The following is a 25,362-nucleotide window of genomic DNA, read 5'->3' on the forward strand; positions in this document are numbered from 1 at the left end:
TCTGAGCACCCGCTGGGCACCGAACACTGAGTTAGTTATATGCTTTGCATAGTTTATTTCATTGATTTCCTCTTGGGTCCCCTCATTCATCCAGAAAAGAGACCTCGGGTCAGATAGCAAGAGAATGTTTTAAACTGAGAGTGTTCAGGTTTTTTTTTTGTTTTTTTTTAAACAAAGGCAAAAAAAAAAAAAAAAAAAAGGCTCAAAATGAAGGCCTGAATTCTTCTAAGTAAAAAGGCAGTACGAACCCCTCTTGAAATTACTGGATCTGTACTGCTTCAGTCTGTTCTACTAGCTCCCCGCCTAGGCACCCAGTTCAGTAAAAGCCCAGCCCCCTGGTGCCGCAGTGGGTCACAGAGCTTGCCATAGAGTTGTGCTAGTAGGATGTGGGTGCACACACTGTAGGCACTGTGTGTGCCTTGTCACACCTCTTGTTGTTCCTTTCCCCCATCTTCATGTAAGTCTTCCAGAACATTTCACTCTAATAGGGTGAATAGGGCCCCAGTTTGTCTCAGCATGGGTGTACTGAGCCCCATTCCTCTTGGAAGTGGTCAGCTAGAATAGTCACTATAGAATGATGGCTGTGACCAGAACCAGATGTCATACAGCTCCTCAGGCTTCTCTTGGTGATGTCTTGACTTTGAGGACCATCGGGTATATGTTTGGCCTGCAGGTGAATATCTTAGTAATACTTAATAGGAATCTGAATACCAAAAATACCAAAAGAATACCAAAAATCTTTATCCAACATCTTGACCTTTAGTGAGTTGGGTGCCTTGATTGGGAGTTAAAATACCAGAGCGATCTAGTACCCACATCCAACAATATCCAGAAGAGTTTTCTTGCCTTTTAACTGAAAATAGCTCAGCTCCATTCCCCTAGGCCCCTGCACTCATTTTGAGCTTTCTTCTCTTCTTTTTTCTTTTTTTTCCCTTTTTTAAAGAAAAGTGGATATGCACTTTCAGTTTAACAGATTTATCTGATCTTTGACCAAGACTCTCTTCTCTAGATGAATGAGAGGATCCCACAAGCAGTCAGTGGAACCACATAGGCAAAGCATGTAGCTCAGTGCTTGGCAGGTAGTGGGTTGTGTTCATTTTTGATTGTAGCTAGAACATGGCCATAAGCTTCGTGGCTTAAACCACACAGAGCTTTTTTTATCTGACAGTTCTGGAGGTCAGAAGTCCTAGAATACAGGGTGTCAACAGGGCTGTGTTCTTTCTGGAAGCTTTAAGGGAGAATCTGTTTCCTTGCCCTTTCCAGTTTCTGGAGGCTGCCTGCATTCCTTGGCTCATGGTCCTCTCTCCATGTTCAAAGCCAGCAGTGTAGCATTTTCAAATGTCTCTTTCTCTCTGGCCTCTGCTTTTGTCCTCATGTCTCCTCTAGCTCTGACTCTCCTGCTTCCCTCTTTTTATAAATTGTTTTTATTGAGATGAAATTCACCATTTTAATCATTTTAAAGTGTACAGTTCAGTGGTTTTAATATATTCACAATTTGTACCTCCATCACCACTGTCTTATATCAGAGTCACCTTCTTCTTATAAGGACTTCTGTGATTACATGGGGCCTCACCAGTAATCTAGGATAATCCTCCTAATCTCACAGTGCTTAGCTTAATCCCATCTGCAAAGTCCCATTTGCCATATAGGGTAACACATTCCCAGGGCCTGGGCATTAGGATGTGGATACTTTTGTGGGGCTGTTATTCAGCCTGCCATAGAGGTCCTTAGCAAATGATAGTGTCTCTTGAACTGACCTTCTCAATTTGGACACTAAGCTTTTGTGCTACAACTTTCTAGAGTCTTCATCAGAATCCTCTGAGCATCAATGAAATATACTGTTCTTAGGAAATGTAAGTACAATAGCTCTGGTAATAACTACTGTTTATTGGGTACCCAGCATGCACTGGGTCAGTTAGGAGGACTTTTGGATGCATTGCCATTTAGTTTTTCTTGAGGTTGAGTTGCTATTTCTGCCAGTACTCACCCTTATAAGACCAGAAGTATGAAATTTAGCCTTTCCCCTTGAAGAGATGTGGTATAATAGAGCAGGCAATGACTTCTGACTGATCATCCACGGACTCTACACTTTCTTTGAATTGAAGAGATCAGAGAAATTGCGAGTGTTTCTTACAGAATTAAAACATATCACATGACCCAGCATTTCCATTTCTAGGTACATAAACTGGAAAGCAGTGAAAGCGTATGTCCATGCAAAGACCTGTGCTCGAATGTTCAGAGCAACATTATTCACAGTAGCCCCCAACCGGAAATAGCCCAAATGGCCATCAGCTGGTGATTGGATAAACCAGTTGTGGCATATCCAAATAATGGAATACTACTCAGCAATTAATGAGAAACAGGCTGCTGATGGTAATGTGAGCGAGTCTCAAAATACGGGCGTAGGTCGAAGAAACAAATACAGAAGCTGTATGATGATGTGAATGTCCTCGACACTACCGAACTGTCCAGTTAAAAATGGTTAAATGGCAAATTTCTTAGTATGTATGTTTTACCACTTTTTTTTTTTTTTAAACTACATAATGTATGGTTCTTCTGTTCATATGAAATTCTGGAAAAGGCAAAACCTTAGTGACAGAGAGCATACCTAGTAGGTGTCAGAGATCAGGGTTCAGGGAGGGGTAGACTATTCCAGGGCATGAGGGAACATTTTCAGGTGACAGAGATGTTCTACATCTTGGCTATCACGGTGGTTCTGCAGCTGTATATGTTTGCCAAAACCTATTGAATCAATACACCTAAAGGTGAGTTTTAGACTGTTTATAAATTATAGTTCAGTAAAGCCAATAAAAAGGAGGAAAAAATGGCTAGGAATCTGATGGAGTTAAAAAAACGTTCTGTCTCCTGGTTAATTATTAGGGGATTTGTCTTTCTGTTTTATAGAAAGCTTGTGTATCAGGTCATAAACAGTACGACTGAGGGGAGTACATCACCTTTGCATCCCTCATTGGGTTACATGAACATGTTCAGTAACTGCGAACAGTATCTAATACATTTAGGGTTCAGAGAATTACTTGAAAGTTGCCTTAATGAGAACGTTATCAACAGTCAGTATTCCCAGAGGCAGAGGAAGGAAGACTATGTGCTGTTTCTACCAGAGGTCCTTTCTGGGTTGAGTTTTGCCTACTTGCCACCCAAAGGAGTGATTCAGTTGAGATATTTCGTTGCATCTTTGATACTAACTTCGTTTTGGTATAAAAATTTTTAAATAACAGGTTGGTAAAACCTTTTGAATAACATCAGGTTGGTGAAAACATCTATATCTTTTCTCATTGAGGTCCCCACTTCTGGTCAAATTCTGTAGCTTCTTAAAATTTTTAAATTTTTTAAGGATTTTGTTTATTTGAGAGAGAGAGAGAAGGGACAGCGAGAGAGCATGAGCGGGGAGAAGAGGGAGAAGCAGGATCCCTGAGAGCAGGAAGCCCGATGTGGGACATCAGGACCCTGAGATCATGACCTGAGCCGAAGGCAGATGGTTAACCCACTGAGCCACCCAGGGCCCCCTGTACTACTTCTTCTTCTTTTTTTTTTTTTTTAAAACCTTATTCCTATTAATCTCCCTGGGGTATTTGACCTTAATATCATCTCCTCTTTCTCAAAAGCTTCTTTCTCTTTTGGTCTCTGAGAATACTACACTCTAGTGATTGTCTCCCAACTGCAGGTATGATTTCATTATCTCTTTGGCTCATGTATCTCTGTCCTTAGGTTCCCCGTGGGAACACAGCCCATTGCCCCATTTTCTGTGGGCTTGTCCCTGAGGGTATCTTATCCTTTCCTGTGATTAATCTCTTCTGTCACATCTCAAAGCTCTTGTCCCAAGTTCTCCATCAACTTTGTCTTTTGCTTCCAGCTACCTCCAGGGTATTTTCACTGTCCTTATTTCTTACCATTGCCCAAACTAAACATACTCCTTTTTCTTCCACGTCCTCTCATTCAGGGCTTTTCCGTGCCCTTGAAACACTGCTCTTCTTTCCCCCTCACGTTGAAAACCTGGAGCTGGGCTACTTTTCCTTCTCCCTTATCTCCTCCGTTCATTCGCTCTTCGGGTATTTTCTGTTTCCTCCGGGTTCTCTCCCTTCCTTTCAGCCTTTTTGATACCACTTTAATCTGTGTCTTTATTGTCCGAGGTCACGTGGCAGCTCTCCATTCTTGAGTGCAAGCTGCTGGTCAGCATGACAAAAGAGGTTTGACAGTTTGGGGAGCCCTTTGTCACTAAGGCCATGTGTCAGGATTCTAGTAAATGACCGAATCTCTAGGTTCTGGAGCTTGACTTTGCTCTTACGGTCTATCTCTTGGGATGCTTTGGAAAAGCTCAGTATTTCCTTTTATGTGTCCAGTGTCCCCTTTGCTGCCACAGCCTGTAATTTTTTAATGACAGCTTTTCCTTCTCTCTTGAGTATATGCCCATGCTTCCCCTGTGCCCCGCAGAATCCTGCATTTCCTTTGGGATAACTTTGCTGCTTTTGTGCTCTCTCTAAGCAGTTCCTAATTTCTCCTCCTGACCAAGAGTGCCTTAATATTCCAACTGAAAACCAAAGCTGAAGCAGCTGACATTGCATATTTTCATGTACTTCATTCCTGTTAATTACCAACTACATGCATCTGTTTTTATCCCTTTTGTTATTTTCCTCTCTGATTTTACTTGGGAGGTAGTGAAGACTTTTTTTTTACCCCCATAAATTCTCATCCAATGACCTGCATTTTCTGATAGCATTTGTAAAAGTTTCTTGGCAGGCTTGGGTGTAGAGTTGAAAGAACGTGGGAAAATTTTGTTAATAAGAGAAGACCCACGAAGTACAAGTTACATTATCCTGCACTTGTTCTTCCCAAAGGGGAGGGCTGGCCACAGCCTATATTTCTCAAAATTTAATTTGTGTTCTCAGAAATAAGATAGTCATGCCTAATTTTTTTTCCATTTATTTTGGCGGTGAAATATGTGCTTTGTAAGGGGAAAGTTGATGAATTACCTCAGTGAATAGGCTGTTTTAAGGCGTTATATTTCAGATATTTTTTTCACCAGAGAAATTTAGTAAACATGAAGTCAGAGGCCAGAACATACTGATTTTTCTAATCACAATATGGTGCTGTGTTTATTTACTTTCCCTTTTATCTTTGGGCATTCTAGAGGGGTGTTTGATGCTTCCCTCAAAATGGCTGGCTTCTATGGACTGTACACATGGCTGACTCATACCATATTTGGCATCAATATTGTCTTCATACCATCAGGTAACAATAGAATCAAAACTTCCATTGTCCTCTGTTTAAGGAAAAGCCATTTTCTGTACATGGGGAAATGCCATCTTCCTCAAGCTTAAAATACTAAATTTTGAGATCTAATCTAGTCTAGAATAGGAGCAGAAGTATGACTTGTAATGTGTATTGATGCTGTTATTCCCAGGAGCTGGAGTGATCCCAGCACTTAGAAAGCAGTGAGAAGTCTTTATTAAATGAGTGAATGTGCTAGCACTTAGCACAACACCTAGTACATACTTGGCACTCAGTGAATGTGTGAATTGAACTGATTGGCAGGGAGCAATGAGTTGGCCAAATAGCTTTGTACCATGAAGGATACTGTCCCTCAGGCAAGACGAATGTATCCAACGGCACATAAGCTGTCTCCATACCCCTTAGGATCTGTTCTGATAATACCCTCATTCTGTCAGCACCAGGGTGGTTCAGAGCCACCCTTTACTTTTTTCCCCTACATTATCTCTGCTCCTCTCCTTCCACTTTGCCTTCTGTTAGTACTGTGGCTGCTTGTCTTCCCAAATATATCTGCCTTCCACATTTACCCTCTACCACCATTTCTTCCCCTTTTGTCCACACTCCCTTTCTTCTTTTACATTTCCAAATTCATTCTTAATCTTTCCTACTTCACTGTCCTCTAAGCCCCTCTGTGACGTGCAAGCAGCCTGAGAGCACATGGTGGTTGTTTCATAACGACCTTGTGAGGCAGGCACATCAGGGGGATTCCTGCTGTAGAGATGAGAAACCAGACGTTTGCCAAGATCACATATCTGGCTAGTGGTAGGACCAGAGCTAGAATCCACAGCTGCCTGATATAAGGTCTTTCATCCAGGGTTTTGTTTTTATTTTTGTTTAAATTACATTTTATTTTTGTTAGAAAGAAACAAGATGAAGAATATACATTCATCTCTGCGGTTGAGAAACTAATTTCTAATTTGGCTTTGGACTCAGTACAAATTTTGACCAGTGCTTTACTGTAGTATTGTAGGACTGTATATTAACTAACCATTGATTCAAAATAACAACTGTGGGACATTATAGAGTTTTGTTGCTTACGAGATTGATGAAGTAGACACATATTTTTCAGCATCAGCTTTTGAGATAGATATCAAACCTTAATTTAACTAGCAAATTCAGTTAAATGGGGCATTATCATGCACTTGAAATTTGAGTTTGTATTTGTTTAACTTGTTTTGGTGTAATTGTTTAAGTAGGAGGAGCTAGTACTTAGGTTCTGCTGTTTTGTTATCATTTTAATGGTGATGTCAAGTTGCTTTTCTTTTAATCTTAGCATTAGCAGCAATCCTAGGAGCAGTGCCATTTCTGGGGACATACTGGGCAGCAGTACCTGCAGTTCTAGACCTGTGGCTTACACAAGGCTTAGGGTGCAAAGCCATCTTACTGTTGGTTTTTCATCTCTTGCCAACATACTTTGTAGATACTGCCATCTATTCGGATATATCAGGGTAAGTATCCACAGAACTTCTCAAGTTGCTGGTGAGTCATATCCAGGGATTTATGTGGCCTTGTTAAAGAAGGGTTGTTTTGTTTTGTTTTCCCTTTTGGGGACGGGAAAAGGGACAGACGGTAGGATTTTTCAGTGAGGTAGTCCCTATGATCCCACTGATACAATCAGATTTTAATGTAATATAGTTAATACTGTTTGCGATTTTGTTGTCTAAGTATTTACAATACTTAGACATATATTGGGACCCTGTTAACACAAAATTGTGGATAATATTCTGTTTTAATGATATTTTAAGTTAGGAAAGAAATATTATTAGATGTACATAAAACGTTTTAAGTACAGTAATGAGTAAGTGGTTATTTTTAGAACTTCTTTGCTTTTGGAGAGAAACACTAAGTTGTAGGTCTGAGATTTTCCATGTGAAACCAAATCTCATAAAGTTAATAATGTCCAATAAGCAAAGCTCTTGTTACTTAAGATATTTAGTATGGTTCTAGGATGGGTACAGGTTAAATTTAAGACAGAATCCAAGCTTTGGCCATGTAATACAATAAATAAATACCTGTTTTTATAGATTTTGGTATCTCTTAGAAATTGCATTGAGTAAATCAAGCCAATTCTTACTTGGTCACATATCCAGATTCACATTACTTATTAGAATCTAGGATATAAACCAGATGCTGAGTTTTCATCAGTTTACTCAAATTCAGAATATGCCTACTGAAACTGTCATAATAGTTAATATATTAAATTTTTTTAAGTAAAACTCACCATCACAATAAGTTTAGACAAGAGCTCAGTTCATAGAAAGTGTCCCCTTAAGTTAACTGAAAATTTACAGGGACAAATGATATCCCACCTTGTTTTCTCTCTAGTAAGTTGAAGTAGAAAATGAATGATATAAACTACTCTGAAGCCCCAAATTTCCAGAGCAATAAGAAATAAGCAACTCCATGCACAAGCCTTAGGGAAATTGTTACCTCTAAAACTTGAGAGAGAAATTTAAAGACAAAAGGAACACATCAGGACATGGTTAATTCGTGCTTAACAGTTGAAATTTACATAGAGTAGTTATATGACTTTATCATTAAATGTTCTCATTTGTCTAAACTTTAAATTTTTTATTAATGTTTCTAGCTAGAATTTAAGATTTATGTGATTTTATCTTAATAATAAAATACTACCTTGTTTAACCAGCATTAGGAAACGAAAGATTTCGTGTCAATTGTTAGATTTTTTTAATAAATGAAGACTTTATTTAAAAGCTTCCATACTTTCTTTTTTTAAGCTTTAAGCATTTTTGGTAGAAATTTTTTAAAGTGTATTATTTAGGGAAAAAGCTTACTTACATAGCATAATACATATGTGGAATACTGCCCTAAATTGATTTTTTTTTGAGGGGAATGAAGATGGATTATGAATATAAGGTATTGGTTTCCTAAAGGCTGCCTCACCTTAAATCTACTTATTGAACTTTAACATAGTACAGAACATTATTCCAGAGTTATTTACCCCTCAGTAAATTGTTCCAATCACCTGTGTTTGAAAACTAGAACTAGAACATACCTTCTTTCCCAGTCCCTCTTAGTGGTCATTTGTTACTGTTATCACTGTGCCCAGCGGCTGTAACCTCTTATTGTATTCGGTTACGTCAATGATCCTGTGATAAGCTGGAGGGCAATTACGACTCTCCTCTGAGATAGAAATCTCGGGCTTTGTGAGGGATAGTTTCCTCAGGATGCCCTTTATCATTACCCTTGTTTAAAAACTATTTAAGGATATTGCCACAAGTCTAACCTATCAATAACTTGAATATTATTGTAGTGCCTTATAAAAAGCATAATTATTTGAATTACACACTAAATTGTGCCCCTTTAATTATTCTCAGTGGAAGTAAACTGAACATGTGACTTACGTAACCAGTCCTCAGCCAAGACTAACTTAGGTCAGGCAGGCATGAAACGGGTGTAGGATGCCTGTTTACAGTTGGACTTCAGTCCCTCCGTTGCTGGACCTAATAAAAAGGCAGATGTTGTATGTGTTACATAGGTACATAGATGTGTCACATCTCAATGTTAGTACAACCAATGTTCAGTTATCTGCACAGAGATAATCTAAAGAAAACTGGTCATGCAGTCAAAGGCCTGGTGTGTTAGGAATGAACACTGTGCTAGAGATGTGTTTCAGATTTACTCCAAGGCTTACGTTTATGAAAAGCCATGAGCTAATCTGTATGCTCTTTCTTCCAGAGGTGGGCATCCTTACTTGACAGGCTTGGCAGTGGCTGGCGGGGCGTACTACTTAGGCCTGGAAGGAGCAATCATTGGGCCCATACTTCTCTGCATACTCGTGGTTGCTTCCAATATCTATAGTGCCATGCTAGTGAGTCCCACGAATTCAGTGCCCACGCCAAACCAGACCCCGTGGCCTGCCCAGACTCAGCGGTGAGTTAAAGCAGAACACCATGAATTGTGTGTGTGAAATTGAACTGTCCCATGGTTTATTTTTTTACGTGAACGGTGTGTCAGGATATAGGTATTTCAGTGCACGGTCTCCTTTGAAGACTATAGAAGACTCCAAGTAAACAGAAACCATTCGTTTGTAGACATTTGGGTTTCAGATACCAGGAACATTTAAAAACTAAATTGGGACAGAATTGTTCATGTCATGAAAGACCAAAAATAAGTAAAACATTAAAAAAAAAAAACACACTTGGGGACATGGTGTACCAGATTAAAGGTGGAGTCTGGAAGTAGGACAATCAAATGCAATGCAGGAATGAGTGGGCGGTCCTGGATTAAGTGTGGGGAGAATTTATGGAACAGTTGGAGAAATCTGAATATGGTTATGTATTAAATAGTATTTTTATATCAGTGTTAAGTTTCCTAGCATGATACTGAAAACCTTGGTTGTATAGCAGAATATTCTTTAGAGGTAATGTGTCAAGATGTCTGCAACGTATTTTCAAATAGTTGAGCCAAAACTGATAGAGAAGCGTGACTAATAGCAACATACTAACAATTGGTGAATCTAGATAAATGACATATGGTTGTTAATTGTACAAGTCTTTCGGTTTTTTGGTAAGTTTATACTTTTTCAAAATAAGAAGTTGGGGAAAAATTTTTGAGTATACCAGTATTGAGTTATAACTTGTTATTTTGCAAGTACAGACATATAGTTCATAATTGCTGTCAGCTGTTGGTCACCAACAGTTCATAAAATAAATTACAGTGTAATATGAATTATAAGTAAAAATTTTTCTGATTGTGTCAAAATTTTATAGAGCTATTTTTTTATATAACTTTTTATTTTTTATAAACATATTTTTATAGAGCTATTTTATTGAGGTTTATCTTCCATGGGGCTGAGATGCACATCTTAAATATGCAACTGGATGGGTTTTTTCAATGCATATACCCATGCAAGCATCACCTTATTAAGGTATAGAGTGTTTCCATTTCTCTAGAAGGCTTCCCCATACACCTTCTCAGTCAGACCCTTCTCTGCTAATAATCTGCCTATCTTTGAACTTTGCTTAATAGGAATCTTGTATATTAACTACTCCTGAGTCAGGTCTCTTCTGCTCAACATTGTGTCTGTGGCCTCCAGCCACACTGTTGCATGTACCAGTCATCCTTTTTTTGTGCTGCCTAGTATTCCAGCGCATGAGGATAACCACAGTGATGATGGACATTTGTGTACTTGCCAGTTTTTGTTTTTGTTTTTTAAAATTTTATTATTTGTGCGCGTGCGAGAGAGGGCGCGCCTAAGCAGAGGCCAGGGCAGAGAGGGAAGCAGACTTACCACTGAGCAGGGGGTCTGATGCAGGACTTGATCCCAGTGGGATCATGACCCACGCCAGAGGCCAATGCTTAACAGACTGAGCCACCTGGGCGCCCCCTACTGGCCAGTTTCTTGTAGTACATGTCTTCTGGTGGACAGGAGTACTTAAAAGAGTGTATGCCAAGAAGTGGAATGGCTGGGTATACATCAGGTTTAACTTCAGTGGAAACTACTTGTTAAACAAAATTTATGTTAACAACAGAAAGGTAATATGGACTGTTAAGAATGAAAAAGTAAGAAGTCTGAGAATAAAGAATTTCAACTTTTCAGAGACTATTCTACATTGTCCTTATTAGTCTCCACTGGAGAACTTTTTCCTCCCGTTGGGTCTTCTAGTGTGACCAAGAAGTCATTAATGAGTTGATTCTGAAAATATATTTACTGAGACTATTTTATGTTTTTCTTTAAAATTCTTTAGAAACATGGTTCCGCTTATTTTGTGTAAGTGTTGTGCTTTGTGAAGAAAGACATGGCCCTTTAACTCTGAAAGGTCAAATATAGTTTCCGAGTTAGACTCAGTTGATTCTTAGACTCAGTTGGTTCAAGGGCCATTTTAGCTAATGAAAGGCACTTAACTTGATGGCAGGGAAAAATCTATTTCCTTAAAAGGAATAAAAGGAGAAGCACTTAGGTAGTTTTAACAAAAGCTTCACCATTTCGAAGGTGGTGACCCTATGATTTCTGCCTTTGCCTCTTAGAGGCAAGTATGCGGGTACCTGAGAAACCAGTGAACAGTTACTTGAAAGCAGTAAAGAGCACTTGCTAACTGGGTACCCTATTCTTTGGGGATCCATACAAGAAAGCAAAAGAAAATTGGCTTTTATAGACTTCATCTTTTTTTTTCCTTAAAAGTTATGTAAGCATGTAGTTCTAAAAGTCAAAAATTTCTACAAAACTTACTGTGAAAGCTATCCTTTGTTTTCCCCTTGTCTCTCCTTTTCTGCTCTGAGAGGAACCACTTTTTAAAAGTTTTTAAGTTTTTTTTTTTTTTTTTGAGAGAGAGGGCATGAGGGGGGCGAGGAACAGAGGGAGAAGCAGACTCCCTGCTTAGTGTGGAGCCTGACACGGCATTGATCCCAAGATCCTGGGATCATGACCTGAGCCAAGGGCAGATGCTTAACCAATGGAGCCACCCAGGTGCCCCTGAAAGGAACCACTTTTTGATTCTGATTTCATTTTTACCTCCATTTCTTGAAATAGCATGTTTATTTCTTGATTTTTTTAATGTATAGGCATTATCTATTTACTTCCCAGTTGGAAGGTGAGAAATTAGCTCTTTTACTACCCACCTCCCACTGTTTTTTATTTTCTTAAAATTTTTTGAAGATTTTTATTTATTTGACACATAGAGAGAGAGAGAAAGCATACAAGCAAGGGGAGCTGCAGGCAGAGGGAGAGGGAGAAACAGGCTCTCCATGGAGCAGGAGCCCGATGCGGGACTCCATCCTAGGACCCCGGGATCATGACCTGAGCCGAAGGCAGACACTTAACCAACTGAGCCACCCCTGCGTCCCTCCACCTGCCAGTGTTAAACTGTGATATTGGTTAGATTACTGGCACTTAAATTATTATGACTCTGTAAATTATATTCCTATTTGAGCCTTCTTGTATATTCTATCTGTATTTCCTTACTTTATACAACTTTTTTACTTTCCTTTGAGTTATAAAGATGCTGTGATATGTTGGTTTTGTTTTGCGAGTCCCTGTAATTAGCCTTAAGCTGTGTACCAGGTGTTCACATCTCCTCCTGCTCAGTATGCCGGGCTGTATCAGGTGTACTACATGGTCTGTCTTCCTGCTGAAGTCTCTTCTGGAGTCTTCTGATCTGCTTCAGTGGACACTGGCTGCCCTTTTGCCTGCTGTTCAGCTGTCATTTCCTCAGCTCTCCCCTGTGTTGGAATTCTCACTTCCTTTATCATTCCCCAAATCATTTTCTTTCTCGATTTACTTCCTTTTTGTTGGGGCACAACCTCCTATAGATTTTTGGGAAAGAATGCATGGGGAGTAAATTTTGGGGGGATGATGCATATCTGAAGAGGCTTTTCCTAAAGTCATACTTAATCATTAGCTTTCCTGGGTAGATAAATTTTTTTTAAGATTTTATTTATTTATTAGAGAGATTGCACGAGCACATGAGCAGGAGAAGGGACAGAGGGAGAGGCAGACTCCCTCCTGAGCAAGGTCTTCATCCCAGAACCCCGGGATCATTACCTGAGCCGAAGGCAGATGCTTATTGACTGAGCCACTCAGGTGCCCCGGGTGGAGGATTTTTTTTTTTTTTTTAAGATTTTTATTTATTTATTAGACGGACAGAGATCACAAATAGGCAGAGAGGCAGGCAGAGAGAGAGGAAGGGAAGTGGGCTCTCCCCTGAGCAGAGAGCCCGATGCGGGGCTCCATCCCAGGACTCTGGGACCACACCCGAGCTGAAGGCAGAGGCTTTAACCCACTGAGCCACTCAGGTGCTCCCCAGGTGGAGAATTTTATGTTCAAAAATTTTTGCCTTTAGACTTTCTTTATTTCTTTATTGTCTTCTGTCTTCTGTGCTTGTTAAATGTCTGAAGCCGTTCTGATTCCCAATTCTTTGTAATTTAATTGTTTGAAAACCTGTAGGATCTTCTTTGTTTTCTTTTTTTTGTTGTCCCAAAGGGTATTTGAAAAGACCTTTAAAACTGGAAGCTTATGTTCTGCAGTTCTAAAATTTTTCTTGTATTATTTCATTTATGATTTCCTTCTCATCCTTTTAGAAACTTAGCTTGATGTTGAGTTTCATACATGGGTAATCTCGTTTTCTTATCTCTAAAGTTTTTCCATTCCTGACTTTTTGCCTCCATTTTCTGGGTAACTTCTTCAACTTTATTTTCCAAATCCTCCACACAGATTTCCCTTTTTATCACTTTTTTTTCCCCCAGTCTGGTTGATCAAGGTGTTATTTATATAAATAAAATCTACCTTTAAAAAAAAAATAAAATCTACCTTTTAGCATTTAGGTAGTTACTAGTTTTCAGTGATGTATAACAAATTACCACTGACTTAATGGCTTTAAAGCAACATGCATTTGGGGCACCTGGGTGGCTCAGTGGGTTAAAGCCTCTCTGCCTTTGGCTCAGGTCGTGATCCCAGGGTCCTGGCATCGAGCTCTGCATCAGGTTTTCTGCTCAGCAGGGAGCCTGCTTCCCCCCTCTCTCTGCCTGCCTCTCTGTCTACTTGTGGTCTCTGTCTGTCAAATAAATAAATAAAATCTTAAAAAAACAAACATGCATTTATTCTATCCAAGTTTCTGTGGGCCGGGAGTCCGGGCATAGTTTAGTTGGAACTTCTGCTTAGGGTCTGACAAGACTGCAGCCAGGGTGTCAGCTGGAGCTGGGGTTTCCTCTGAGGGTTGGGTTCTAAGCCTGCCTTTGATTGGCAGGATTCTGGCCTACAGTAGTGGAATTGAGGCTGGCAGCTCCTGGAGGTGGTCCCCTCCATAGGCAGTTTAGTACCATGGATGTCGGCTTCTGCAAGGCCAGCTAGAGAGCCGATTTCTGACTTCTGGCCCGGGGGAGGCAGGCAAGGATGTTGGACTGCTTTTTAAGTAGACTTCAAAGCAGCCCTTCTGCATTGAGCCCCAGCCTTACCCACTTCCAGAGTTCGCTGTCGCCAGTTCCTGAGCCCTCATGGCGATTTCGCTGAAGGAATCAAATGGTTTCCTGGCATTTTCCACACTGGCCTAGGATCAGCTTTTTTAGGGTATGCTGGGTCAGAGCAATTGTCCCATCTGCCTTCCACCTTCTAGAAGTTTATGGCTCTTACCTCTCACATTCTCCCTGCCCTCCTTTTCAAGTAAGTTAATGCCTTCAAAAAAATACTTTCACTGGCGTTTCAGTGGGGTTTTGAGAGGGCCTGAAGGAAGCACGTGTTCAGTAGCTCATCCTTCAGTGAAAAGTCTAAACAAAGACAACCTCGGTGACATTTATAGGATGAATTTCTGTGATAGCACTTCACTTGTGTTATTTTATTTGATCTGTCCAGTGTTTGCATGCAGGTTAGGACCTGGAGGTTTCCATGTTTTATAGATGAGGGAATCAAAGCTTAGAGAGGCTCCCTTGCCCCTGTATAGCCACACAGCTAAAAAGCAGGAGAGCCGGTACGATTCAACTAACGATCTTTCTTTCCCTTTTTGAGCTATCCCCTTCCCTTCCACAAGGGCAGCCGTTCTGCTGTAACACTCAGGGACTGTTCGGCTCCGCTTCCATGGGCCAGTCCGTGGTCATCCTTACTACTCTCCCCACCTTGTTCCCTGTCCTCACCAAGTGCTGTCCATTTTGCCTCAGCTCTCTTCCTCTGAATCTCCACAGTGTCCCGCCCCCAGTCTGAGCTGGGTCTAGCTGCCACATTTCTCACCTGGGCTGCTGTGGTCATCTTAGTCTTCTAACTAGTCTCCCACCCTCCGCTTATACAGTTCTCTTGTCCCTTCTCTGCACTGCCGCTGACATGTTCTCTTCAAAATGCAAGCATATCTGATCGTGATGCCGGCTTACCAAAAACGGCTTCCCCTTGGCTTTAGGAGGAAGATCAAAATATTTGACGTGGTTGGCAAGACTCTACATGATCTAATCCTGAAACATTTCCTCTTGCTGTCTGAGCTGCTCCCATATGGGCTTTTGCTTGGCCTCAGACACACCGGGCTTGTTGCAGTGTGATAGCCGAAGGTGCGTGGTTGCATTTCAGGAGGCACCCGTACCTTGTGTCTGCAGGTGCAGGCACTGGTAGCTACAAGTGCACATTTGCAAGACTGTTGCTATGAACTACTGTCTTCAGGAAAAAATGAAGGACCCCCTTCTCTGATTACCACTGTTGATGGTGTTATGTGCAGTATTTGATGGGGGGTGATTGTCATGGACACAGCACAGCATAAGGCTCCCAACTATTTTGGCCTTGATTCAGTAACCCAAGTGTATCACTTCCTCTGTTCTCTTTCAATGCTGGGGTTGTCTGGGAGGTTGAGGAAGGGCAGAGACTCTCTTCCAGTCATGTATCTTTCTTGACTTTTGGACAGGATATTCAGACTTGATTTGATGTACTTAATTTTACTCCTCCCAAAAATTGAGCAGCAGTCTCTGAATATTAAAAGTCAGCAAAACCTGCAAGAAGCAAGTAGCAGCATATCCTAGGAACTCCTCCAGGAATGTTCTGTGCATTAAGGTTCTCCCCTGCCCTCTGTCACATCTTGACAGTGCCGAGAGTGACAACTGGAATGTGGTCCTTTAGAAACTCTGCTTGATCTTTCACTCGGAGGAGTTATCAGGAGCTCACTTCTGTTTTTAAGAAGCACTCTTTTAACCAGACTTTGAATATCTTTTGTAATTTAATACCCAAAGTTAAACCAAAAGTGAGTGTTTTGTTACAAAAGAAATTGTTTAGTAATTAACTTAAGGTTTTGGCATTCAGCTTTATAGAGCAAGAAGTTGTTTTTCTTCTTTGTTTTTGCAAAATGAGATAGGAAGGTGTTCTCCAACACACCTCACCACTGCTGCAGGCCTTAACATTAACCTTCAGAATTTCAGCTGGAGTACACTCTGCACCATGCCAGTGGACTGATGAGGGAGGAGTGGGAGCTGGCGGTAGAAGTTTAAGTTGCCCATCAGACTTCAAGCCTGCTTTCTGTCTACATCTGCAGACTACCTCTCTTTTTCTCTCTCTCTGCTGCCTGCCTGCCTTGTGTTTTATTTTCTAGCCATATTGAACTTGTTTTAGTTCCCTGAAGTCATTGTCATCTTTGCACATGTTTTCCCTTTTTATAAAGAATACCACACCCGTTTCCAGGGAAGGCTGATACTGTGGCCTGTCCTCAAAGGTCTCTTCTGAGAAGCATTGCCGGAACTCTCAGGGCTAGATGAGATGTGCCTACCCTGTGGACTCCTGCGCCACACTTACCTTATTGGAGCTTACTATCCATTATAACTGTGTAGTTTTAATTAATCATCCTTCCCAGTAGTTGGTAAGCTTTCTGGAAGTAGGAACTAGGTCTCATCTGTTTACTACTCTTTTACCATTACTAGCATGGTATCTGGCACATACAAAATGCTCAGTAAATATTTGAGGAATTAATAGACAAGTGAAACCAAGAACAGTTCAGATAAAAAGATTTTTGCAATATCACCTTGAGGCTAACAAAAGAGGATGGGACATAGTAAGCCCCAGCCTTAGAGCTGTATTCCAGGTTTGTCAGAAAGGAAGCGATGTGCCTAATGGTGATGACATGTGCTCTGTCACAAGATTGTGCACCTGTGTGCGAGGTGAGGGTTCGGAAATACACACTCAGCTTATGCCAAGCCAGCTGTGTTAAATTACTCAGATAAAGCTTTTTATTTTTAAATGTCCAAAGTTTATTCTGTATCTCTAGGAGGCAAGGAATCAATAGCTCTTGAGCTGTTAAATCAGAAAAAGTGTAAACGTTTGCATAAACGAATTTTTAAAAATCTTACCAAAAACTTTTGGGGAGGAAGATTCAGAATTCAAGGAGTTGGGATTGATTATAAATGAGAAATCACACTGCACATTCCCCATTGCCATTAGAGGAACTGTAAAATGTTAATAGCAATCTCTGTCCCTCGAACCGCATGTGGCCCTGTTCTGCTTTCCTTGCTCTTAAATCAGAAATCCTACCACTGGCATGCTTGGGTGGCTCAGCTGGTTAAGCGGCTGCCTTCGGCTCAGGTCATGATTCCAGCGTCCTGGGATCGAGTCCCACATCAGGCTCCTTGCTTGACAGGGAGCCTGCTTCTGCCTCTCCCTGCCTTTCTGTCTGCCTGTGCTCGTTCGCTCTCTCTCTGTCTCTGACAAATAAATAAATAAAATCTTAAAAAGAAAAAAAAAAAGGAAATCCTACCACTGTCATTCTTAGCATCTAATAATCCTTATGGTTTGGAAAAGAACACTGTATTTAGATGACTAAGGTAGAACATTCACTGTTTCTAGAAACATTATCAATGCAGTATTATCCCTTTGTTTCTTCCTGTTCTAGAGAGGTCAGAATTTATGAGCCCTGCTGATTACTGAGCTCAGTGCTTCTCCATGAGGACAGAAATCAATTATCTCTGTATCACTAGGTTAGGGAGTTTGTTTTCCAGGAGATAGACATTTGTTTAAGATCAGGTTACTTCTGGGGCGCCAGGGTGGCTCAGTTGGTTGAACAGCTGACTCTTATTTTGACTCAGCTTGGGTCATGATCTCAGGGTGCTGGAGTTGAGCCCCGTGTGGGCTCAACTCCCCGGCGGGGAGTCTGCTTCAGCATTCTCTCCATCTCCCTCATACCACCCCTGGCGTATACAGTCACTTTCTCTAAAATAAATAAGTGAAAATCTTAAAAAACCAAAAAAAAGGTCAGTGTTAACCTCTGTAGGCTTCTACACATGCACACACGCGCGCACTCCTGCATCCAGCCATTGCCGCTGTAAACATCTAGAGAAGGTAGAATGTTGAGTTGGAAAATCGTTAGTAACTATTTTCTCAGTGTGCTTCACTTTGTTTTCCTTTTTCTTGGGTGCTTTTAGAGACTTTCTTGGCCTGGGGGCAGAATTGAATAGTAGGTATGAATTTCAAGGTGACGGCTAAGTTTACTTGTCAACAGAAAGCAGTCACCAGGCCAACCGCAGTCTTAATCTCATTTCATGCATCTTTGCCCCGAGGCAGAAATTTTCATTCATAATTTAGAAGAGCTGAATAGAGATTCAAACTTTCAGGTATCCTAGAAATGTGAAAAGATGTCAGAGGATGGATTTGAAACCTATTGTATATTGGGAAATGCTTTTTAGTATAGGTCAGTTTTGGGTTATTGGTTTTAAAGATTTTCCAGGGCTCCCACAGCTGTTAGCCAACTTTTCCTGTACACAAATTGAAGAACATAAATTTAGGTGAGAGTGTGAAAAATAGATACATAAATAAATAGACACCTAGGGCAATGGTTCTGGGTGGGGGTGGGTAGGAGTTTTGCTCCCTTCAGAATATATTTGGCAACGTCTAGAGACATTCTGGTTGTCACAACTCCACCAGTTAGAGCTAGAGGTACTGCTAAACATCTTACCATGCACAAAAATGTCGAGGGTACTGCCCTTGAGAAACCCTGATTTGATATACAGATAGGTAGTAACACAGATAAAACCTGGGAGTATATAATATGTCTTCATTTTGGGGGATTTCTTTCAGAATGTAAAATTATTTAAAGAAACAAAATTCATTCCAATTCTTTCTCCTATCAGCGTATGTTCAACATGGTGGGTTTGGCCATACCACACATATGCCCTTTCACAGCCATAGCCAGGAAGCTCATCCATTCTTCAGAGCTAATCCTTTGGAGGTAGAGCTGTGCTGGTTGGAGGTGGGCTTTATTGGTCCAGAGGCTAGAGGACCCCCACCAGGGAGGCAGCCTTGAGATAACACAGTGTTCTTGAATGTAATCTCTTTTCTGTAACTTTCTACCTGTGCCCTCTTGATTCTGAAGTACTCCTGACATTGGGCTAAAGGGTTAGTCTTTCATTTACCTCGGTTCCACCCAGCTAGCCCACCTCATAGTGTGATGCGGAAATTGAGAAGACAAAGGAATAAGGCAGAAGGGGGGGAAGACAGGTGGTGTGAGTGTGGAATTGCACCTGGCAGATTATTTGCTTTATGAAGTTTTAGGTGATTTGTAGTTAATGACAACTTTTTGTCCCCTTTTGTATCTACAGCTGAGTTATTTTCTGAATTTCTGGAGTATATTCCTTATATTCCACTTTAGGTCTGTTTCTAATGAAAAAGTTGAGTCATTGTGTACAGTAATCAACACTTGGTTATAGGTATGAAAATAAAATAGGCTTTCATTGACTGATTAAAAAAAAATTTAAGAAGATACCACATAGTGTAGTGATGTGGCTACAAGTTAATATAACTTGAAGACCTTAGACTTGTTTTGAAAAATGCCAACATTTTAAGCTTAACTATTTTTCCGAGTTCCTAGTTGGGGATATTGCTGTAAAGGAGCAAAGTAACTTCTGTCGGAAAGGGTAATATATGTGTGCTTTGTCTTTTTTTATCATTTAAGAGACATTTGACTGTATATAAACAGAAAAAAGCACCCCCAAACTAAAAAAATACCACCCTCAACAGAACTCAAAATAACAACAGAACTCAAAATAAAAATAGAACTCAAAATAACCTCCAAAGCTAGAGGTTTATTTCTCGGGCAAAAGAAGCCAGAAGTAGGAAGTCTAGGGCTCATGTGACTGTTCCACAAACATTCATGCACAGCTCCCTACATTCTGCTCATCCAGCTTGTTCTGAGGTCTTTTCGTGTAAGATGGGATCTTGAACTCATCCTCAGTAAACTCTGACCTGGCCACCAAGGATACAGACCAGACTGGGTCACATCGTCATAGCTCGGGCATGTGAGTGATGTAGCAAAGACGAGCTGTTACAGTGCTAAGGTAGGACCCTCAGATATGCAGCGGACCCCCTCCACCCAGACCAGATACTACTTAGTCACATGGTCGGTCATACATGGTTTCAGGGGAATCTGGGGAGATCATCTTGGATGGGAGACAGTGGACTCAGCCAAAAAAAAAAAAAAAAAAAATGGAGTTCTTATTACTGAAGACTGAGAAACACATAGCAGACTTTGAAACAATACTTGGTGAAAGTATTAGCAATCTATAGTGACTATATAACCTTGTCATAGCTCTCAGGTTATCAAAATAAAATGTTGTTACTTGGCAATTAATTATTGGTTGGACACTGTTTTGCTTTTCTTTTTTTAAAGTGTTTCTTTGGCTTTATCCACCCCCCCACACACCCTATTCCAAAAGCAGAACTAATCCTTCTTTCTTTTCTTCTTACAGGACTTTCCATGATATTTCTGATGATGCGAAATCTTCAGCAGACTGACATGGTTTGCACCACAGCGATTTCTGTAGGAGGTTCAGTTTCTCACAGCTCAGCTGTGGCCTTCTGTCCTTTCATCTGTGCCTAGCAAGCAGAGCCCAGGAAAGCAGCAGAACCCTCCTGGCCTTCCATACAGAATGCCTGGACAAGAGAGAACTTGCTGTGGGTTGCTTTGCCTTTTAAAGCACAGCTTTAGAACTCAGAATTGTGGTTTGCTCACTTACCTGTTGCTAAGATGGCTTGAAAAAATTTCAGTTTATACACTGGTAACTTGGCTCGAAATTTCCCACTTTGGTTATCTATATTATTATAATATGTATTTATAAAGGTATTTTAAGAGTCCTGAACTACCTGCTGTTAAAAATATTCACAGTGTAATTTTCTCCTGGTTTAAGAAATCTGTTCTTAAACATTTTTATGACCGTCACTTTTTAATGAAGAGGGTTTTTCACTTTTGAATATGTAGTTGCTTGAGCAGGAAAAGGGAGTTTTCTACCCTTCTACCTACTTCCCTCTGTAAAGTGTAAGGCCGGGTGGCTTATTTGAAAGTCAGCGAGGTGTGTGTTGCAACCCCAGGAGACAGAGAAAAACAAGCTCTTCCTCCCTTTCGCCTCCCTCCATCTGCCATTATACTATTGCCAGATTCTTAAAACTTGGTTGACCACTTTGAAGTAGAATACTTACTAAGCTGCTGTTAATGGTAACAATATGACAATTCATGTTGGGGTTCAGTTTTTCCAAATGCTTTAAGCGAAAAATCTCAGGAGTAGCAGTTCTCGGAGTTGTTAAATATATCCGTGTGTACTTATTTGGAATTCTGCCAGTTAGTTACTTATTAGCAGTAGAATGTTACATTTAGGTAGTATTTTTCCATCACTTAGCACAGTGCCTTGCACATGAGACTCCAGATGAAGGCCTGTTGAAGGAGGACTTGTTAAGTCTCCCACACATCACAATGACCAGCACAGTGCTTTGCGCGTTACAAAGTCAGGTTGCACACATTCTTTCCCAGTCACTTCCCGGCAGCTTTCACACAGTGTTATGTTTTTTATAACACTTTCATACAGGTGGGAAGCTTAAGGTTCAGAAATGTTCAGTAAGTCTTTTACCTCAAATCTTTCTGACTTTGTAATCTGCAAACTCTGCCCTGTTGTCGCATTTCTTCCCATACCTTCTGCAGTCTTCCCAGTGCTTGTCCTACAGTTAATGACAGGCTGGGACGGGAACCCAGCTCTTCGCGTGGTGCCCTTACCACTGTAGGAAACGATCATCGGGCTCTTTCTCCATCCCCAGGGGAATATAGAGGAGAAAGTGTTACTGAATGTCAAAGACTTCCCTTTGGAAAGCATTTAAGAGTAGAAATCATTTTTTTCCTAAATCATCTTCTCCCTGAGAAGCACTGTTAGTGGTAATTAGCTTAAATTCATCCTGGTATCACTCAAGAAATTAACTCCCTATAGGAAAGAGGCTACCATGAGGGTTTTGACTGTTTATACAGTAGACTACATGCAGATCTCTTGTTTTTACCATCCCTCTACAATTATAACCTAATATTACACCAAGTGTTCATTTGGCCACTAACCAACTCCTTTTTTTCTTTAGACGGTTGTTGAGTCATTCGTTCAGAAACACATTCACTGAGAGTTGGCCTCTCTGGTTTCCATGCCAACTGCTGTACAGAGGACAGCTCCTGGGAATGCCTTCTCCCACCATAAATCTTAGCCAGATCATGTGCTTGCTAAAACTATGAATTTTGTAGTGAAAGGGTTAAAAAAGGAATCAGGTTTGTTTTTGTTAATTGTATACTGGTAAGTTTATAACTATAATTGGTACATATTCATAAGAGGCAAGTATTAAACACAGTGAGTTTAGTGTGCATATACAAATTATGTTCCTCCAAAGTGTTTTTAGCTGTATAAAGTGATACTGCAAAAAACTAAACTCCAGCTAATGTATGGCTGTTTTTGGTCATAATTATTAGTATAAATACCATGTTCTTAAGAACTTAGGAGCCCTAAGAGAATAGTTTGCAGCTCCCAGAATGGGCAGTGATATAATATCACCTAAAAAATCAGTCCTGTACACGGTCCTCATCAGGAGACTGGAACTGCCCTGATGTTCCAGCAACTTCAGAAGGACTCTGAAGGCCAGCCAGCTAGGGGAGGAGCCCTCGACCAGAGAAACCTATGCCCTCAGACAGTGAAGAGGCTTTATGGAATTTTCACAGGTCACAGAGCTCACGTAGTATGAAAAGTGAGGAGTTTCAAACTCAGGTCTCACAGTGGCTTGCCCCCAGATTCTCAGGATTTGTCCCAGAAAGAATGTTCCCCTAGGAAAAGACAGTGAATGGATGAAGTAGCTTCAGTAAAAATGGATACAGAAAGCCTATCCCAAGGTCTTATATTTTTATAGCTTTATTAAAGGTTAGTTTTAAGTTCATATTCATTATTTCAGTTGTAAACCGAATGGGGGAATGGGAAAAGATTAGTCTCCACACAGATGTGCTCCTCTCTCTTCTGAGAATACGGTGTACCATTTTTAGTATAAACTCCATGTCCTGTAAATCCTTCTTCAGTTCCAAAATTTCTTTCACATTGTCTGCTCCTGGAAGTGATCTGTCACACTGCCTGAGATACAAGTCTTTATTTGTGTTTAAACTTGTGAGGATTCCTAACACTCTCTTCCATTAGAGGTAGTTAGCTGGTAGAATTTTCTTGTGACCTGTGAGACTGGTGTAGATTGACTCTTGACAAGGAGAGGATTACCCAAGAAGTGTTCTGAAGACACGCTGTATTCAAACAAACTGAGAGTCTTTGGAAACGGCAGCTGTTTATTACAGTTAAAGGGCTGCTAAAAGGCTTGCAGGTGAGGTCCTCTGGCTAACCTTGGTCTTAAATCCCCATTGTGACTTACTTCCCATACTGATTGTATCTAGTACTTCAGGATATGTCACTACTGGGCAAGAAATACTCAGAAATTCAGGCCATGAACGATTAGAGAGAGGAAAAAAAAAATTGTAGGTGAGCTATCCAGGGCTCTCAACCTCAGGGTTTATAGGAAAAACCCTTTCAGAACTTCCCATACTCTAGTCCTGATTGGCAGTTTCCTGTAGGGGTCTTCTAAGACCCTTATCAGAGTATTATACTAGGCATTTCATACTGGAGATAGCTTCTGGTAATATACTTCCAAATGTTAGTTCTAGCTGAGAGTAAATTTTTTTTTTAATTAGTTTTTGTCCTTACACATTTGCCATCAAAATATATTCATTTCACTGATTTATTAAGGACCTGCAAAAAAATGTGCTAACTGAAAGCACTGGGCAGTTATATTTTTTTGATAGTTTATAAATAATAAAGAGAATTATAAATCAAGACAATCTGTCTACTAGTCATAGAAACTCTGCGCTAGAATGGGCCGTGTATAATTAGGCAATCCTATTGTTTTCTAGGGGAGAAAACAAATCCATAGGTTGAAGTGGCTTTTCTAACACACAGAGTCAGTAACAGGATTCTGAATAGAATACAGTTTTGCCCCCCACCCCCCCTTAGCCCACTGTTCTGCATCTCTTCCCTTTCCCTAATAGTTGAGCAACTTTTGGAAAGATATGTTCCTTATAGCGGTAGTTCCAAGAGATGTTATTAGATGTTGTAAGAGACAGAAGTGTGCCATAGTCAGCTAAAATTGAGGAATGCTGTGTTTGTTTCCTTTCTGTAGGACTTCTAAGAGTTTTTAGTGTGCTGTTATATATTGTGAATTTATGAGGGGACAAATTGTTTACTACACTTATTTGACCTGAAACCACCCCGCCCTCCCCCCCACCCCAATCCTTTTAGCAGAGCTTCGCCAAGGACTACTGGTCCTTTGGGAAATATGGCTCTCCAGTAAGTTTACAGCTCTTTTGGGAGACATCCTTAATGGAAATTCTGAATGGTAACCATATTACCACATAAACTATAACAAATCTCAAAGAAAACCTATTTGCCATTCAGAGCTATACGTAAAGTATAGAGATTCTTTTCCACCTATGGTGTGTAAAATCAGTATTTGTGCTTAGTTTTGCAAGTTTTTCAAGGATCTAGTAATGTGCAAATACAGTGGTGATATGTTGATATTACATTTTAATAATGCTTTTGTATGTCACTTTATAGTTTTCAGACTGCTTTCGTAACAACCCTGTGAGACAGGCAGGCGTTAAGTATTATTGAATGAGGCACTGGAGGCTCAGAAAGGCTTTTTTGTGATTTTTCCCTTAAGTTCATACCACAAAATGAAGGAGCCAGAATTCAGTGGCAGAACTTCTGACTCCAAGTCCAGAGTTCTTCACTCCATACCTGGTTTCTTATTTTTCTTCTGGCTTTATATCTTAACAATGAAAGGTGTGGAAATAAATCTTAAAGTAACATCATTTTGGCTTATTCCCAAAGCCTATTTCTTTTTTATTGCAGTGACCTAGAAGGTCTAACTCATTATAGCTGTCCCAAAGAAAACCCTTCTCCGGTCTTTCGCAGTGCCATTTGTTTGGGTGACTGGAGTATATTTCAAATACCATTTGATTCGGAAACCAAGCTTGGATATATAGTTGTAAATGCTGATGTAACTTTTGGAAAAGATATCCTCTGCATTCTCAGGCAAAATAGAGATGGTTTGAAAGCAAAAAAGTTGGTTCATATATGACAGCTCATATTCTTTATTCTCACACAGATGCTACTTCTTAGCTTTAACTTGCTTTGATGAACTTCTAATGTAACCTCTTTGAAAATGTGAAATATTTATATTTTGAAATAAAATTACTAGTGTTGAATCAATCAGGTGGAAAACTTAGTCTCGTTTCTGTGGAGAAATTTGATCTTCCTTGGGGTGAGACTTTCACGAATACATCCGTC

The 25,362-nt window shown here is 40.3% G+C and overlaps 1 protein-coding gene across 2 annotated transcripts in view; it reads left to right on the forward strand.

Annotated features, from left to right (window-relative positions):
* TMEM245 (transmembrane protein 245) overlaps positions 1-25,284 on the forward strand; it is a 96,843-nt gene extending 71,559 nt beyond the window's left edge. For both annotated transcript variants that reach the window (XM_059411120.1, XM_059411121.1), the window contains 4 exons: positions 5,147-5,247; positions 6,560-6,734; positions 8,986-9,180; positions 20,437-25,284. In XM_059411120.1, coding sequence (XP_059267103.1) covers positions 5,147-5,247; positions 6,560-6,734; positions 8,986-9,180; positions 20,437-20,482 — 517 coding nt within the window. In that variant the 3' untranslated portion in view covers positions 20,483-25,284. The remainder of the gene's footprint in view (positions 1-5,146; positions 5,248-6,559; positions 6,735-8,985; positions 9,181-20,436) is intronic.
* The last annotated feature ends 78 nt before the right edge of the window (positions 25,285-25,362 follow it).

Source organism: Mustela nigripes, chromosome 9, assembly GCF_022355385.1.
Source record: "Mustela nigripes isolate SB6536 chromosome 9, MUSNIG.SB6536, whole genome shotgun sequence".
Classification (NCBI taxonomy): Eukaryota; Metazoa; Chordata; class Mammalia; order Carnivora; family Mustelidae; genus Mustela; species Mustela nigripes.